This window comes from Onychostruthus taczanowskii, unplaced genomic scaffold, assembly GCF_017590055.1.
Source record: "Onychostruthus taczanowskii isolate IOZ18803 unplaced genomic scaffold, ASM1759005v1 scaffold52, whole genome shotgun sequence".
Taxonomy (NCBI): Eukaryota; Metazoa; Chordata; class Aves; order Passeriformes; family Passeridae; genus Onychostruthus; species Onychostruthus taczanowskii.
In genome coordinates, this window is record NW_024502791.1 from 139,857 (window position 1) to 154,375 (window position 14,519).

At 41.2% G+C, this 14,519-nt stretch overlaps 1 protein-coding gene across 1 annotated transcript; it reads left to right on the forward strand.

Moving 5' to 3' along the window:
- The first annotated feature begins 328 nt into the window (after positions 1–328).
- Positions 329–7,908, forward strand: SAXO1 (stabilizer of axonemal microtubules 1). Its single transcript, XM_041416471.1, is given in 10 exon segments — positions 329–426; positions 1,654–1,776; positions 2,967–3,036; positions 5,503–5,608; positions 6,206–6,229; positions 6,232–6,414; positions 7,202–7,646; positions 7,648–7,707; positions 7,709–7,844; positions 7,846–7,908. Coding segments are annotated over 10 exon segments (1,308 nt in total).
- Positions 7,909–14,519: the final 6,611 nt, after the last annotated feature.

Below are 14,519 nucleotides of genomic sequence, written 5' to 3' on the forward strand. Positions count from 1 at the left end.
AGACACAGCCTTTCCTTCATCAACTAACCAGGTCACCTTGTCCTAGGAAACAGTCAGGTTGGTCAAGCAGGATCTGGGACCTGTGTTTCACAAACCCAGGCTGACTGGGCTTTATCCTCTGGTTGTCTCACACTTGTCTTACAATGACACTCCAGATGATCTGCTTCATGACTCCCCTGACACTGAGGTCAGGCTAACAGGCCTGTAGCTCCCCATATCCTCCTTCCAGCCTTTCCTATATACAGGGGTAATATTTGCTAACCTCCAGTCATTTGTGACCTCCTTGGTTAGTCAGGGCAGCTTGTAAATGATGGAGAGTGGCTTAGTGATGACTCCTTTCAGCTCTGGCAGTACCCATTCTGATGTAGAACTCACTGACTCCATCCCCTTCTTGTATCTACTGCCAGAAAACACTTCATCACCCAGGTAAAGTATTGCCTACCTGTGATCTGTTTCTTGGCTCTGGTACATACTGACTGTTTCAAACATGGAACTGGGCAGTGACTACCTTGGAAAAGACCCTCTCTGTTACTGGGTTCTCCCTGCCGCTGAGGATGCTAAATGTCTGTTGTGTTCCAGGTTGTCTTTTCTTGGTGCTTGTTAAAAACTACATTTGCTTCAGATTGCTGAAAACAGCGTGCCAAGTGGCTGGAACGTGTGTGACATCTACATGATGTTCTTGGTTATTTTTTACTTCTGAATTTCTGTTTTACCACTATACCTAATACTTTGCAATGTGAATTCTCTCTTCTTCTGCTTTACACAGACTTTTGAGAGCCTTGTGTATTTTGCTAAAATGTATCACTAATACAGTGTATTCAGAGGCTCAGGTTCCTGCCCACTCAGCATCACCACTTCTGAAGCAAAGAGCAATATTAATACTATAATAGCTCCTATATTGCCTGCTTCTCCTGGCTGATTGCCAGTGATCTAAACAGATCTGCACACCAGTGGAGAAGTACTTCTGACGTAAGAAAGTGAATTTGCTTGTGCCAGGCAGCAGACTCTCTGCCCTGTACCAAAGGATTTGGGCACTGAAATAGGTTCAGGATGTTGAATGTTGGATGGCCAAGTTTTCTTCTCAGTCTTGTGGTTCTGCAAGGTTGTCCTAGAGTTAAGTAGCACTATCCCTGTATCTTAAGTAGCTCTTTAAAAGCAATAGCTGAGAAAAAGCTGACTATCTGGCCATGCTGATGTTTCTTTGCCCAACTGATGTTTTGTTGTAAAACTGTTCTGATGTTACCTCCCCAGCCTGGGCTGAACTGGTGTCCAGCGTGTTGTCTGGGAAGGCTGCTCCCTCCTTTGTTTCCTATACACACTAGATAACCTGCTGTAATTATTGCCCTTTAAAAGGAGTTATGTCTTCTGGTGTAATTCCGCTGTAGAACAGAGTAAAGCCATTACCCTTGCTGGGTGGAAAGAAGGGGAAACCTGGCCTGGCTGCGGTTATCAAGAGCTGCCTCTGTTCCTTTTGCAGTGTCCATGTTTTAAAATGCAAAAGGCCAGTTAGTGTATCTCACTAACTGCTTGTATCATATCCAAACTTTCTTATCTTGTGGAGGTAAGAGCAAGTATTCATTTCTTTGTGCGTCCAGAAAAAAGAACATATTTTTTTCTGGAACAAGAAAGAAGTAATGAAATTATTCTTCACAGGAGAGATTACATAGCTCATGAAGTGTCGCCACAGAAACCTAAACCATCTGAAACGCATGTCAAGAGACATGAGAATATGGATTTGACCTCCATTTACTTACCTCCTCCTACACTATGTCTCAAGTATCTTCATGTCTCTCCTGGAGGATGAGGAGACATATCCCAGGACCAAGATGGATAGAAGAACCACTTACAAAGGTGAGCTGCCCTTGCAGCTTTGTTCAGGACTTCACAGATAACTTCACTTTTTAAGAAGACAGATCAAAACATTGTGCAGTTTATATTCCTTCTCTATATGTATGCTAATACGCTGTGCAGGAATCATGCAGACAGAAACATGTAGTTGGTAATACAGCACAGCATTAATGGTAGCATTGAGATCTCTCTGAATTCATCTCCTTTCCATACCTAACAGGCCTACAGGAATCCTAGCTGGAAGCAGGGCCATAGGAATGTATGTATTCCTGTATGTTGATCCCACAACAGCATCTTTAGGATGTGCTGAACATATTCCTGGTACGGCATAGCTGATCCACACATTCACTGGATGAGACACATCTAAAATATACAGAATTTCCTAGATCTGAGCAGTTCATGAAGAATGAGACCCTTTCTGTGTTTGTGGCAGAGTTATTTCATGAATGTACAAGAGATGTATACAAGAAATATAAACACAATGCACTCCAGCTCTACTGCTGGTAAAACAGGTGAGCTGTGCATCTAACTATGCCCCTGTTTCTCAATTTCACTAACTTGATGGCTTGTCTTTGTGGAGCTTTTCCCTCTCCTCTTCAGCAGCACAAATTGTCTTCCCCGTGCACTGGGAGAAAAGTTTCAGTTACACAGTTACAGCAACACTACTAGTTTTGGTATTAAGTCATAAGTAGAAAGTCAGAGGATTTTTCCTCCCCTCTGCTCACCTTTCAGCTAGCTAACATGGATAGGTAGATAAATAGTTTTCTGTGTTTCTGTATTTCATTTTCTTATGCCGTGCAAATATAATAGCTTATGACTGGTGCTTATTATTGCAGATTTGTCCCAATGTACACAGACAATATTTTTCTTGGAAGTGAAAATGATGAAAGAATTTGAGGAATAATATGCATGTGAATGCATCATTAAAATTACCTGGCTGAAATGACTGAAAGTTTTACTTTATTCTAACTTCTGCATGTTTACAACAGCATAAACTGCAATTTTTACATCAAACACACAGGAAATGTCCATTTAGAATTACTTGAGTTGTGAAGACTATGACCCACAGGTTCAAAATATCCATATCTACAAATTTTTGAACACTTTATTTTGCATAGGCTATGTCACCAGATGGTATTCATTGGAATAACTTTGGTGAAACCAATAAAAAAAGCTGCTATGTGCAAGGTATGGATCTGTCCTTCTGTGTTTAGATATCCTTAACTTCTCCATATCTGAAACATATTTATATTTCCGTCTTTTTTCAGTGTTTAGGTCAGCACCTTAAGTGTAACTCCAGAGCTCTAATAAAAGGTATCACAGCCACATTTGGTTATAATTTACAGTATTTTTCCAAACACTGCAAATGGAAATCTTTGTCCAAGCCCCCTCAAAGATCAAGTTGCATACTGAATAAATTCTCTTAAAGCCCAGATTCAACAAAAATTGCAAGTTTTCATTGTACTATTCTCTAAGCATTGCTAGGTTTTAGTGATCCCTACTGTCATGGTTTAACACCAAGCAGCAGGCAAGCCCCACGCAACCACTCCCTCACTCCCCTACCGGCTGGATGACGGAGAGAATCAGAAGGGGAAAGGCTGGAAAACTCGTGGGTTGAGACAAAGACAGCTTAACAAGGAAAGCAAAAGCAGTGCACAAAAGCAAAGCAAACAAAAGAAGTAATTCAGTACTTCCCACGGGCAGGCAGGGGTTCAGCATTGACAGGAGAGCAGGGCCCCATCACAGGTGACAGTGAGTTGGGAAGACACACACCATCACTCCAAATGCCTGTCCACAGTCTCCTTCCCCCCACTTTATGTACTGAGCATGATGCCATATGGTCTGGAATGTTCCTTCTTTGGTCAGTTTGGGTCACCTCTCCTGGCTGTGTCTCCTCCCAGCCTCCCAAGCACCGCCAACTTCCTGACCAGCATGGTGTATAAAAAATCAGAAAAGGTCTTGGCTGTGCGTAAGCCCTGCTCCGGAATAACATAAATAACTCTGTGTTATCAACTCTTGTGTTCAGCACAAATCCAATACACAGCACCATACCAGTCACTGTGAAGAAAGTTAACTCCACTTCAGCCAAAACCAGCACACCTACCCCAGAGTTTGGAACATTGTATTCAATTAATTATCATAACTAAAATATTGGAACGGCATCTAAAATAGTGCTGCTTTGGTATTAAGTTACCTTTCCTACTGTATTGTTATGTTCTTTCCCACTGAACACATCATGTACCAAAGGACACTGGAGGTTTAAGTTGTTGCTATTGCTTATCACAGTTCATGTCAGATGACTTTGCAACTAAAAGTTTCAAATTCTCATCTCCTCCAGGCTACACATGTAGCTGTTTCTGCCTATCTTCAGATATGTAATCTAATTTTAATTAAACCTTGCTTGGTTATAGGGAGATGTGCCTAACCCTCCAACAACATATGGTTCATATCCTGCATTCCCTCCTGTACCACTTAATGTTTTCAAGATTGTGCTACATGGGAAACTATTAATATCTATGGTTAAGAATCAGAGTTACAATAAAACTGTAACATATTTTGAAGGACTAGTAGCACTGCTGGCTTACACTAAGTAAAATAAATTCATAACGCCTATGAGGTCTCCAAACGTGTAGAGCTTATAAATTTAAAAAATTGAAGACAGATGGACTTGCTTATCATATTTTGAATATTTTGCAAGAGCTGTGGTTACATCCAAAATGCACAGAGTGTTCTCCAAGAAAGATGATGGGAGAACCTGAAAAGTTTTTTTGGTAACTCTTGGTTGGCAGCTGAAATGTGAGATCTCTGAACAAACCTCCTCTTAGAGGTGGTCTGAATCTCATTAGCTGCTCACTTTTAAACACTTTATTAATGCATTTCCTGTAAAAACACATCTGTATATGTTCCTTGTTCATCCTGTTGGACTGTTTCTCCAGGAAAATTATGTACCCTAGGCATGATGTACTGGCCAGCACCTCACCAGTGTGGTGGTGCCTGGACATCTCCCACTTCCCAAAGGAAACAGGAGTGACAAATTCTGATTGGAATGAAGAATTCAAATATCCTAATACAAATACCCTAATTGCATAATTTACTCTATAGTACTTTGACATCTAGACTTCCTTTCTGTGCAGAGTCAGCTGGAAGCTTATTTGCTTTATGACTCTTAGTGTGGTTTGAAAGGAAGGAAAATTATAAAAAGAAAACAAAAAACACCCCTTGGGTTAGTTCCAAGACTATTTAATTTCAACTTCCTACCAGTAACCATTATGGTCTCTAGGGAAAGTTGCACAAAATTACTAGTAAGGGGAAAAAACGATGGTCTTCTGGCCTCAGCACTGGTCAGAGTTAAGCAGCTTTGCAATAGATTCCTAGTGTGACAACACAAATCTTTTCAGATTACAGGGCCTCATTTATTTCCCTGATATCCTGTCAAGAAAGGAACATATGTATGTCCCTAAAATACCACCTAAAATATTTTCTTAGTAATAAATTTGGATAGCAATATTTCTGGAATATGGGCTATTTCTGCAATATAATTCAGTGTTTCACATTAGTGCAGATTTATTCTGCAAATTTCAACACAGTTTTTCTAATAAGGAAGAATTGGGACAGAGTTGCAAGCTCTTTCTCAGTTTCTGTTTGTTCTGACAGCAGGAGCACCACGGAGAGCCGCAGCTTGCTAAAACCAAGATGAGCTGCAAGCCTCTGAACTTGGCAAACCATAGGCAGCATTCCATCTGTGCAGCTGAGGAATCGGGTCAGCCACCAGGCTAAGTGGGAAGATAGGAGGAGAAAGGGTAGCATGGCAGCCCTGCTTTTAGAGTGGAACAGTGGATGTCTGGTTCGCCTTGTCCTGGAGATGCTGTGTGAGATACCCAAACAGCCTTCTGCAGACACAGGCATACTCTGTGCCCATACTCCTGCTCTGCTGCCACAGCCTAGCAGCAGGAAGGTGTTTGAAGTAGGTTGAAAGCACTGCCTTGATGCTACACCTCCATGACTCCTGGTTTACTGAGCATGACGATAGCTCCCACTCTCTTACTGCAGAAGATGTCTCTGTGAGACTGCAAATACAATTGAATCTTCCCTCAGGGTATTTCATGGTCTCTGTAGGCATGAATAGGTACAGGCCTGTTTGATTCAACTTTCTGTGAAGATGCACAGCACTTCGGGGCTTAACACAGTAGCGTATAACATATTCTACAGCTGCTCTTTGAATAAGATTTGTGAAACACTACACCATAAACAAATATTTATTGAAGTAGAAAATGTAATCACCATAATATTGATATATGGCTGAACTTGTCAAAGGATTCCAGTTGAGAATTTCAATATGACTCCTCTTTCATTTCAGATGACTATGTGTTACAGAATGAACCAAGACAGAGCAGATCAGACCAAATAATAGGTTTACCCCATCAAAAGAGAAATTTTACCAGAGAACCATTGTCCAGAACAACTGTTTTTACAGGGGACTGGTTGTCACTCAAAGCTGTAAACCTCTGAATCTGGGCTAGAAAAGCAAGGCTCCCTTTGAGTACATAATCAATTACAGAATGAATTATGGATGGGTAGAGTCCAATAAAATGAAGTTTAATAAGTCCAAATGACCAGTCCTGCATTTTGGCCACAATAACCCCCTGCAGCGTGATAGCCTGGGGACGGTGTGGCTGGACAGTGCCCAGGGGAAAGGGGGGTGCTGGTGACAGCCGGCTGAACATGAGCCAGCAGTGTGCCCAGGTGGCCAAGAAGGCCAATGGCATCCTGGCCTGGATCAGGAACAGTGTGGCCAGCAGGAGCAGGGAGGTCATCCTTCCCATGTCCTCGGCACTGGTGAGGCCACACCTTGAGTGCTGTGTCCAGCTCTGGGCCCTCAGTTTGGGAAGGACCTTGAGATGCTTGAGTGCATCCAGGGGAGGGCAACAAGGCTGGAGAGGGGTTTGGAACACAAACCCTATGAAGAACAACTGAGGGAGCTGGGGTGGCTCAGCCTGGAGAAAAGGAGACTCAGGGGTGACCTTGTCACTCACTACAACTCCCTGAAGGGTGGCTGTGGTCAGGTGGGGTTGGTCACTTCTCCAGGCAGCAGCTGACAGAATGAGAGGTCACAGTCTCAAGCTGCACCAAGGGAAATATAAATTGGATATTAGGAATTTTTTTTTTTTACAGAAGGAGTGATAAAATAGTGGAATGGTCTGCCCAGGGAGGTGGTGGAATCACCACCCCTGTATGTGTTTAAAAAAGGTTGGATGTGGCACTCGGTGCCATGGTTTAGTTGAGGTGCTAGGGCATGGGTTGGACTTGATGATCTTCAAGGTCTCTTCCAACCTTGTGATTCTGTTATTCTGTGATGTGCCAACTCCTCTGGTGAAACATTATGTCCATAAAATTCAGAAATACAAGGTCAATTATGTTTCATTTGATGGCCTCACTACACACAAATTTTCTTACCGGGGTGGGCTGGCAGACAACCAAGCTTCCAAAACCATACCAGACAAAGCCAGTCCTTGTCTTCCTTTCTCCACTACAACTGAATTTCAGGAAAAACACAAAGCTTGACTACAGCCTTCTGTATTCACCAGAAAACCTGTTGTATATCTTCTGCTTCTGGAGAAAATGGACCTTCACACCACTGCTTGGACACATTTGAAGCACCCAAATGAAAAGCCAGCCAAGATGTGTCAACCTTTGGCCTAGTTTAATAAAATTACTGAGCCATTTAATAGCTCTTCTATAGTGAAGGAAGACTATAAGCCTTGGCTACGAAATAGACTAATACCTATCACTCATGCTCCATACTTTCCCAGCAGAACCAATAGATTTCTTGGCTACATTTTGGACCCATCATGGGCCTCGTTCTCACAGGTATGTAAACCCATAAACCTGTCTGGTCAGGCCCAAAGCATCACACTCTCCTAGATGCTAAAACAACCTACACTGCCAGTTACACACCAAAGGGCTTTGTTAGATGCCTGGCCCCTTACAAAGACCCACCCCAGTTACATCTTTGAGAAAACTGATGCTGACAGCTTGATTTTGTTTGGTACATTCTTTTAAACCAGTTGCTAGTTTCATATTTGGAGAACTCTTAAAATAAACTTAATTCCCTGGCACTGGCTTTTTCTGGTTAATTTATGCAAGTGAAGAACATAAAATCCAGGGAAAAGACATATTGGTTTTTGTTTATTGGTATTTTTTTTAGTTTTACCACCTAACTCTTGCTTATTAATAGAGAGTTCCTCCTCCTGAGACAGTAATAGAAGAATCTCTCAGTAATAAACTTTATTATTGATATAAAGGGGGTTCAGCTATGTCCATAAAAACAGAGGTAAAACAGGTGAATTGCATGATATGAAGTCACATGTAAAAGTCTTTGCCGGATAACAAAATCTGAGATCTGGCCTTTTCTAGTATTCCCATCAAAGACACACAAAAGGTACAATTTATACACTGTATGTATATTATTGAATATTGCACCTTCATGAATTGTGTCACTGTGCTGTCCTGAACTAGGCTATCAGATGGGAGGTTTTTGTGCCAAAGATGCCACCCTAGGCTGACGCTTCATAAGAGAACTTTTTCAGTAAAAGCTCTTCCCTTCAGGTTCTCGATGGGCACCAGAAACATCAAAGAGTTGAAATTGTCACATATTGCTACAGCTCAGCCAGCAGCTAGAGTTCCATTATGTTTTGAATAAGGCCATTATTAAGCTTCTCAACCTAACTGCTCATTTCTTTGTCCAAAATGCTTTCTGTAGGCTTACAAGTGTTCTATTAGCACTATGAAACTTCCTGACTTCTTAAGCACATTCTACTTTCCTAAATCCTCCTCTCCCTTACTTCTGGCAGCTCAGGCTGTTTCCTGGGTATTTAGCTCAAGTGCTAGCTAAAGTTGTTGCATGGTTGATGATTCTTGTGGGTCCCTTCCAACTCAGGGTATTCTATTTATATATGATTCTATGATTCTGTGAAAGGCTTGTGTTTGACCATCAAAGCAGCATTTAAAAAGGAAGATAATTTTCTGTGCAAAGGTACTTTAAAACTTTGGAAAACCTTTGAAACCTGTTGGGATAGAAATTCTTCCTAAGCGCTGGCAAGTTAAAGCCAAACACATTCCATCTGAAAACAGGAATGCTTAACCCTGAAGGTGGGAAACCACTGGAACAATACCTTAGGGGCACAGTGGTTCTGCTTCACTTGGAGTCCTTGAATCAGACCTAGAGGCCTTTTCTAAACATATGTCCTCGTTCAATGAAAAATTATGTTCCTTACAATAGGAAAAACTAGGCAAATCTCTACAGATTGCACTGTACAAAAGGACCAAACTATGCAGTCATTGATGATTTCACACAGCTTTCAGAAATGCAGTAATATGTAAAATATTCACTCACCTGTGGTGAGGTATTGACCTAGAGTATGTTTGGCCCTTTTTTTTCAGCTCCTCCTATTTTACCAACCTCTTCATTTCTTTAATATTGAATTTCTACAAGAAAATACTTTTTCTTCCCCATCTCTTTTACATTAGTTGTTTTTCTGATTTTATTTACCAACCTGTAATTCTGCCAATTCTGAAAGAGAATTTTTATGAAAAAAACAGCTGAGGCTTGTGACTGCAGAAAAGATTGTTCTTTTATGCATAAGAGTTCTGCAACTGTTCTTTCAGCTCTGATATGTGACTGGCAGAGAACACAGAGCAAGGACAGTCTAGTGGGTAAATTTCTCTTTATCACAGGTTTGTGTGGTTCTTTTTTGCTGGTGGAAATTAGTCTTATCAAGCTCAATAGCAATGCAGTATGCCACTTAGCACTAGAAATTGCTGGATTTTGAACATTAACAATGGGAATCTTGATTTTCCATGCAGTGGACCAGCTCACACCTGCATCAAGCAGACCTGACTGGTTTAAATCCAACACTTCCAGAACATGAAACTCAGGCTTGGGTTTTGGTTTTTTTTTTTTTTTCTGTTTTGTATCCCTATGTGTTAAAAACTTATTAAAACCAATATATGATAACACCACAGAAAAAAGTGATTTCTGTTTTGTGACTTAAGGTGTGGTTCCTTAAGTTAAGGCCAACTAAACCTTGGGCTGCTGCAGTTTCACATTTTGTTCTCCTACAGCTGCATGGTTTCCCATTGTCCCTCTTTTGATAATAACATTAATGCTGTTTGACTGCATGATGGGCTAAATCAGAAGGTTTACCTGTCTGGGTGAAAATCAGTATTTTAGTAAGATTAAAACCCATTTATTTAATTTCCTTGAATGAGTGCATGACACAGACATGCAGTTATCAACTTAGGTACAGATGGTCAGTGAAGAATCACATGGATCTGGTAGCCCAGACTTGACTTGGCAGTCCTCCCTTTGCTCAGTAGTGCATTTAAAGTAAAGCAATATTTTCTACATCTAAAGTTTAACTTTGTTTGAATTAGGCAGTGACATTAGAAAATCAGCATAAGAGAAATACAGAAAATTATATAATTATACTTTGGGATAGAATTGAGATGTTTAACAGAGAAAATAACGCTGGACTGCTCTAGAGTACACAGGATTTGGATGCAGAATGAGTTCATGGATAAAGATGAGGAGAAGTTAATTTTACCTGATTTCATGCCAATTAAATTTAATTTTTTCTTAGTCATCACATTCTCAGAAAGAGGGAAGTACAAGTCAGACACCCCGAGAAAGAGCTTAAAATGTCACTGAACTGCACTACAGGTTTGTGTAATTGCTTTTGAAGCTACATAGTGGAGGAGGAGGAGGAGAATGAATTTACCTGCATGCATGGCAGCACCTAGCAGGTGCTTGTGCTAGGTAAGCAAGCACTTGTTCAGAAACCTCTCAGTGGTCTGTAGTGATCTTGCCTGTTTTAAGGGAGAATAGGGAGCTAAAAAAGACTCCCTGCCTTTGGCCCAACTTCTAGTGATAAAAGCAGCCTTGATGGATGTCAACTGGACCCAGCCCCTAGGGAAGTGTGTTGCCTTCCTGGGGCCAAAATAAGAAACACCCCAAGAAACTTCCCATGCTGGTATGGCCAGTTGATTATCACCTGCTGCTGGCATTCCAGGTGAGTACTGATGACATCCCAATAAGGCAGCTGTGGATGGTCAAGAGTGACCTCAGGGCCTTGGGATAACTGGTCAAGGGATCTGGAGCACAAGCGGTGTTCTCTTCTGTCCTTCCAGTTGCAGGGAATGATGTGCAAAACCCAGGAATATCCCACAGAGGAACACATGGCGGAAGGAAGGAAGGAAGGAAGGAAGGAAGGAAGGAAGGAAGGAAGGAAGGAAGGAAGGAAGGCTTTCCTTTGGTTTGGATTGGGTTAGGAAACACCTAGGCAAACCTGACATCCACAAATCCATGGGTCCTAAGAAGATGCATCCAGAAACACTGAGAGACCTAGCAGATACCATAGTTGGGTTGCTTATGGTCATCTTTGAAACATCATGGAGGATCAGGAGGGGTGCCTGAGGACTGGAAAAAAGCAAATGTCACCTCTGAGGTCTCTACCAACCTGACCCATCCTGTGGTTCTGTGACTTTGCACTCATGATGCAGCACAATGCAACACTTCTCACTCCGTGAACTAATGGGGGGAAAGAAGGAAACGGCTGTAGTCAACATCCTACTTTTGAAGAATGGATAATGACATCAATATCTAAACATTGGCTGAAGTACAAAGCCTACTATCAAAAAGTGTTTCAAAGACCAAAATGAAAGGATGAAACAAAGGAACTTTGTCCTTGAAAAAGGCATCCAGGGTACTTACACCATGAAGCATGCAAAAATTAATAAGCAGGATTGTGCTAAGTAATAATGGATGAAAAACATCACTGTCAAAGTCAGTTACTACACTGTGACTGTAGTCAATGACAAATGTCACGTATGCACAGGAACAGTTTCGTGTATGTACACTGCAGAGCCTGCTTGGAGGGATAGCTTCTACCTGCATTCCTGAAAATACATAAGAGGTGTACTCACCAGCACTACTCATCTCCAGTCAAAGCACAATCTGTTTGGCAAGCCTTAAGCACAAAAGCTGAATTAAGGAGACGTGCAAATTAAATTTTAGAAGTGTAGCAGCTTAATAGAAGGTTATGAACATTTTCATAGCCAGGAGGAAGGTAACACTACTGTTCCTCTTTGGGAAAAAGCTGAGCAATATTATTTAATTTGTCTGTTCTCAGTGAGAAACAAAATGAAAAAACCCCAGAAGTTACCTGTAATAATGGGGGAGATAAATAATAATTCACTTTTGACTTGTATTATATCAGCCTTTCAACTACCTGTGTCTGCAAGGACTACCAACCCCAGTGCCTTACATCTGCAGGAGGCTTTTCATCTGGAGTTTTGCAGTTGGCAATAGTTAAGAGCCAAAAAAATATCAGTAAATTATGTACTTACAGTCTAGAAATAAGAACCAGCAGCAAATTTAAGAAAACTTTAACATAAATTCTAAAAAGGGCTTTGCCCGACACTATAGATTATTAAGAGAGTAAATTGTCAGCACCTCAAGTGTTTCAGGACTTGAAAGATAAGTGGTACGCTTCAGCAAGAACTGAGTGTGTTCATATCACAGAGGGAAGCAATATCTTGGGCATGGTATTTGGGAGACAGGAAGCAGCTGAATTTAATGTATGAAAAAGCAAACCTTTTCTCTGAAAGACAAAAAAAAGATCTTTCCTGAGGCATGGATATGATCTCCCTGAGGGATCTGTGTTATCTCAGCTGGAAAAAGGCATTTAGGCAGAGAACTGAGTTCACTGGGATGGAAACTTCCATAATGAATATTCTGAACAGAGTTCACTTTTGGCTGATCCCTCTAAAAATCAGTCTTCTCCCTTCTGTAGTAATGTTTCTCTGCCTCCTTTCCTCTTTGGAAGCAGTGGTTTGATGACCTGCGCTCCTCTTCTGGTCTTTTGGGGAAATACTGCTTTGGGGCAATAGGGTTTTCACTTCTCTATGTGGTTGCATGTCTGTCCCACAGAGGTTTTTGTCTGCATTCAGAAGAGAAGGAATGGAGTAGCTGTAAAAATGCTGTGCATTCCCTGTTTCCACTAGCTCACTGGTTCTGTGCTTGCTGGTGTGAACAGTCCCCAGACTAGTGAAAGGCTAATGTGGCACTGCCAAATGCCATTACACAGGCTCAAGCATACTGCTTTGCTGGGCAAGCAGGCCCCTGCTCTGCTTTGCTCTCTGCTTAAAAAAAAAAAAAGAAAAAAAAAAAGAAAAAAAAAGTGCCTGTCAGAGATCCTTCCTGCACAGCTGGATTTGATTTTCTGTTATTTGTGTGTAGTGTGTTAACAGTGAGATTTTTCTTTTTTTGGTAATAAAATCACTAGGTTGTATGCCATTACTTGAAAACTGACTCCATGAATGTTTCAGAAGGTGAAGTGTTTTAACAAGCATCCACCAACGTTATTGGCTATTTATTCAAACTAATAATTTATGCTTTAAAAAAACCCAAACCAACCAGCATGTTGAAAAGGGTGGGGGGAAGGCTGCATACAGCCCAAAATAAACTATTCCTCAGTCCAACCATTAAGCACTTCCTTAAGAGAAGAGAAATCCATCCTGGCTCCTCACTTGGAGAGCAAGCTGTTCATGGCCTCTCTGGTGTGATCCTTCTGGTCCGTTATTGTGCTTTCCCACTGTCCCTAGGGAGTTTTATACAAACAGAAGACTACTTTATAGTACTAAAGAGTGTAGTAGTAGTAGTAGTAGTGAGCGGTTTCCCATCCTAAGCATGTGTGGATAACTACATGCTTGTTATGGAATTGTTAACATCCTGCCACTGCTTAAAAAAAAAAAAAGTATTTATATGTAACCAAAGTCCAACCCTCTGGTGTCCCTTTCCCTTTCACCTGCATAAAACAGCACTCTTTAACTGCATAAAACAGCATTTTATTTATAGCTACACAAATACAAAACCTTTCTTTGCAAAGGCTTTAAAGGCTGGACAAAATTCTTGCTTTTCCCTTTTTCCTTCTCCTGAGAGACAAGCATTGTGTTAGCAGGAAGGATAGAGAAGAGCAACCCAAACTTGCTCTGCTTGCAGACAGGCATCTCCTGCTCAGTCTCTGTTCAGCTGAGGCCTCAGCTGATGTAGTCCTGCCTGCTGTGCTGCACCTCTCCTAAAATCCCACAGATTTTGCCAAAATTATCCTGGTCTGTCAACTGATACCCTGGGTATTTGTGTGTCTGGGCAAGTGTGGAGGCACCCTGTGAGACAAGAACGATGCATCTGGTAAAGGAACAAGTATTGTACTTCAGTGAAAAAGCAGGTGAAAATATAAATAAGTGTTTCAGACAGAAAAGGAGTTGCTGATATGTCTCTTTTCCCCTCATAAATCTGGATAATTTGGGTTGCAATTGCTGAAATGCCTCAGTGAAAAATTTATATGAAAAAAATATTAAAATGGCTATGTATATGACCAGATTTGAGATTTGATTCTGACTGGCCGGACAGGAATTGTTGGCTGGAGATGATGAAAAGCAATGTAGGTGAAATAGTGATACACTGATATGCTTTGGTGTGAGAAATGTAAAAGATCAGTAGAAGAAGGAGATGTAGGAGATGTGATTTTCTCCTCCTTCAATTTTGTGCTAACTCAAGTATTTGACAGGCTTTTTGGTTTACTTTCTGCAAAACTGGACAGTTAATACAAAAC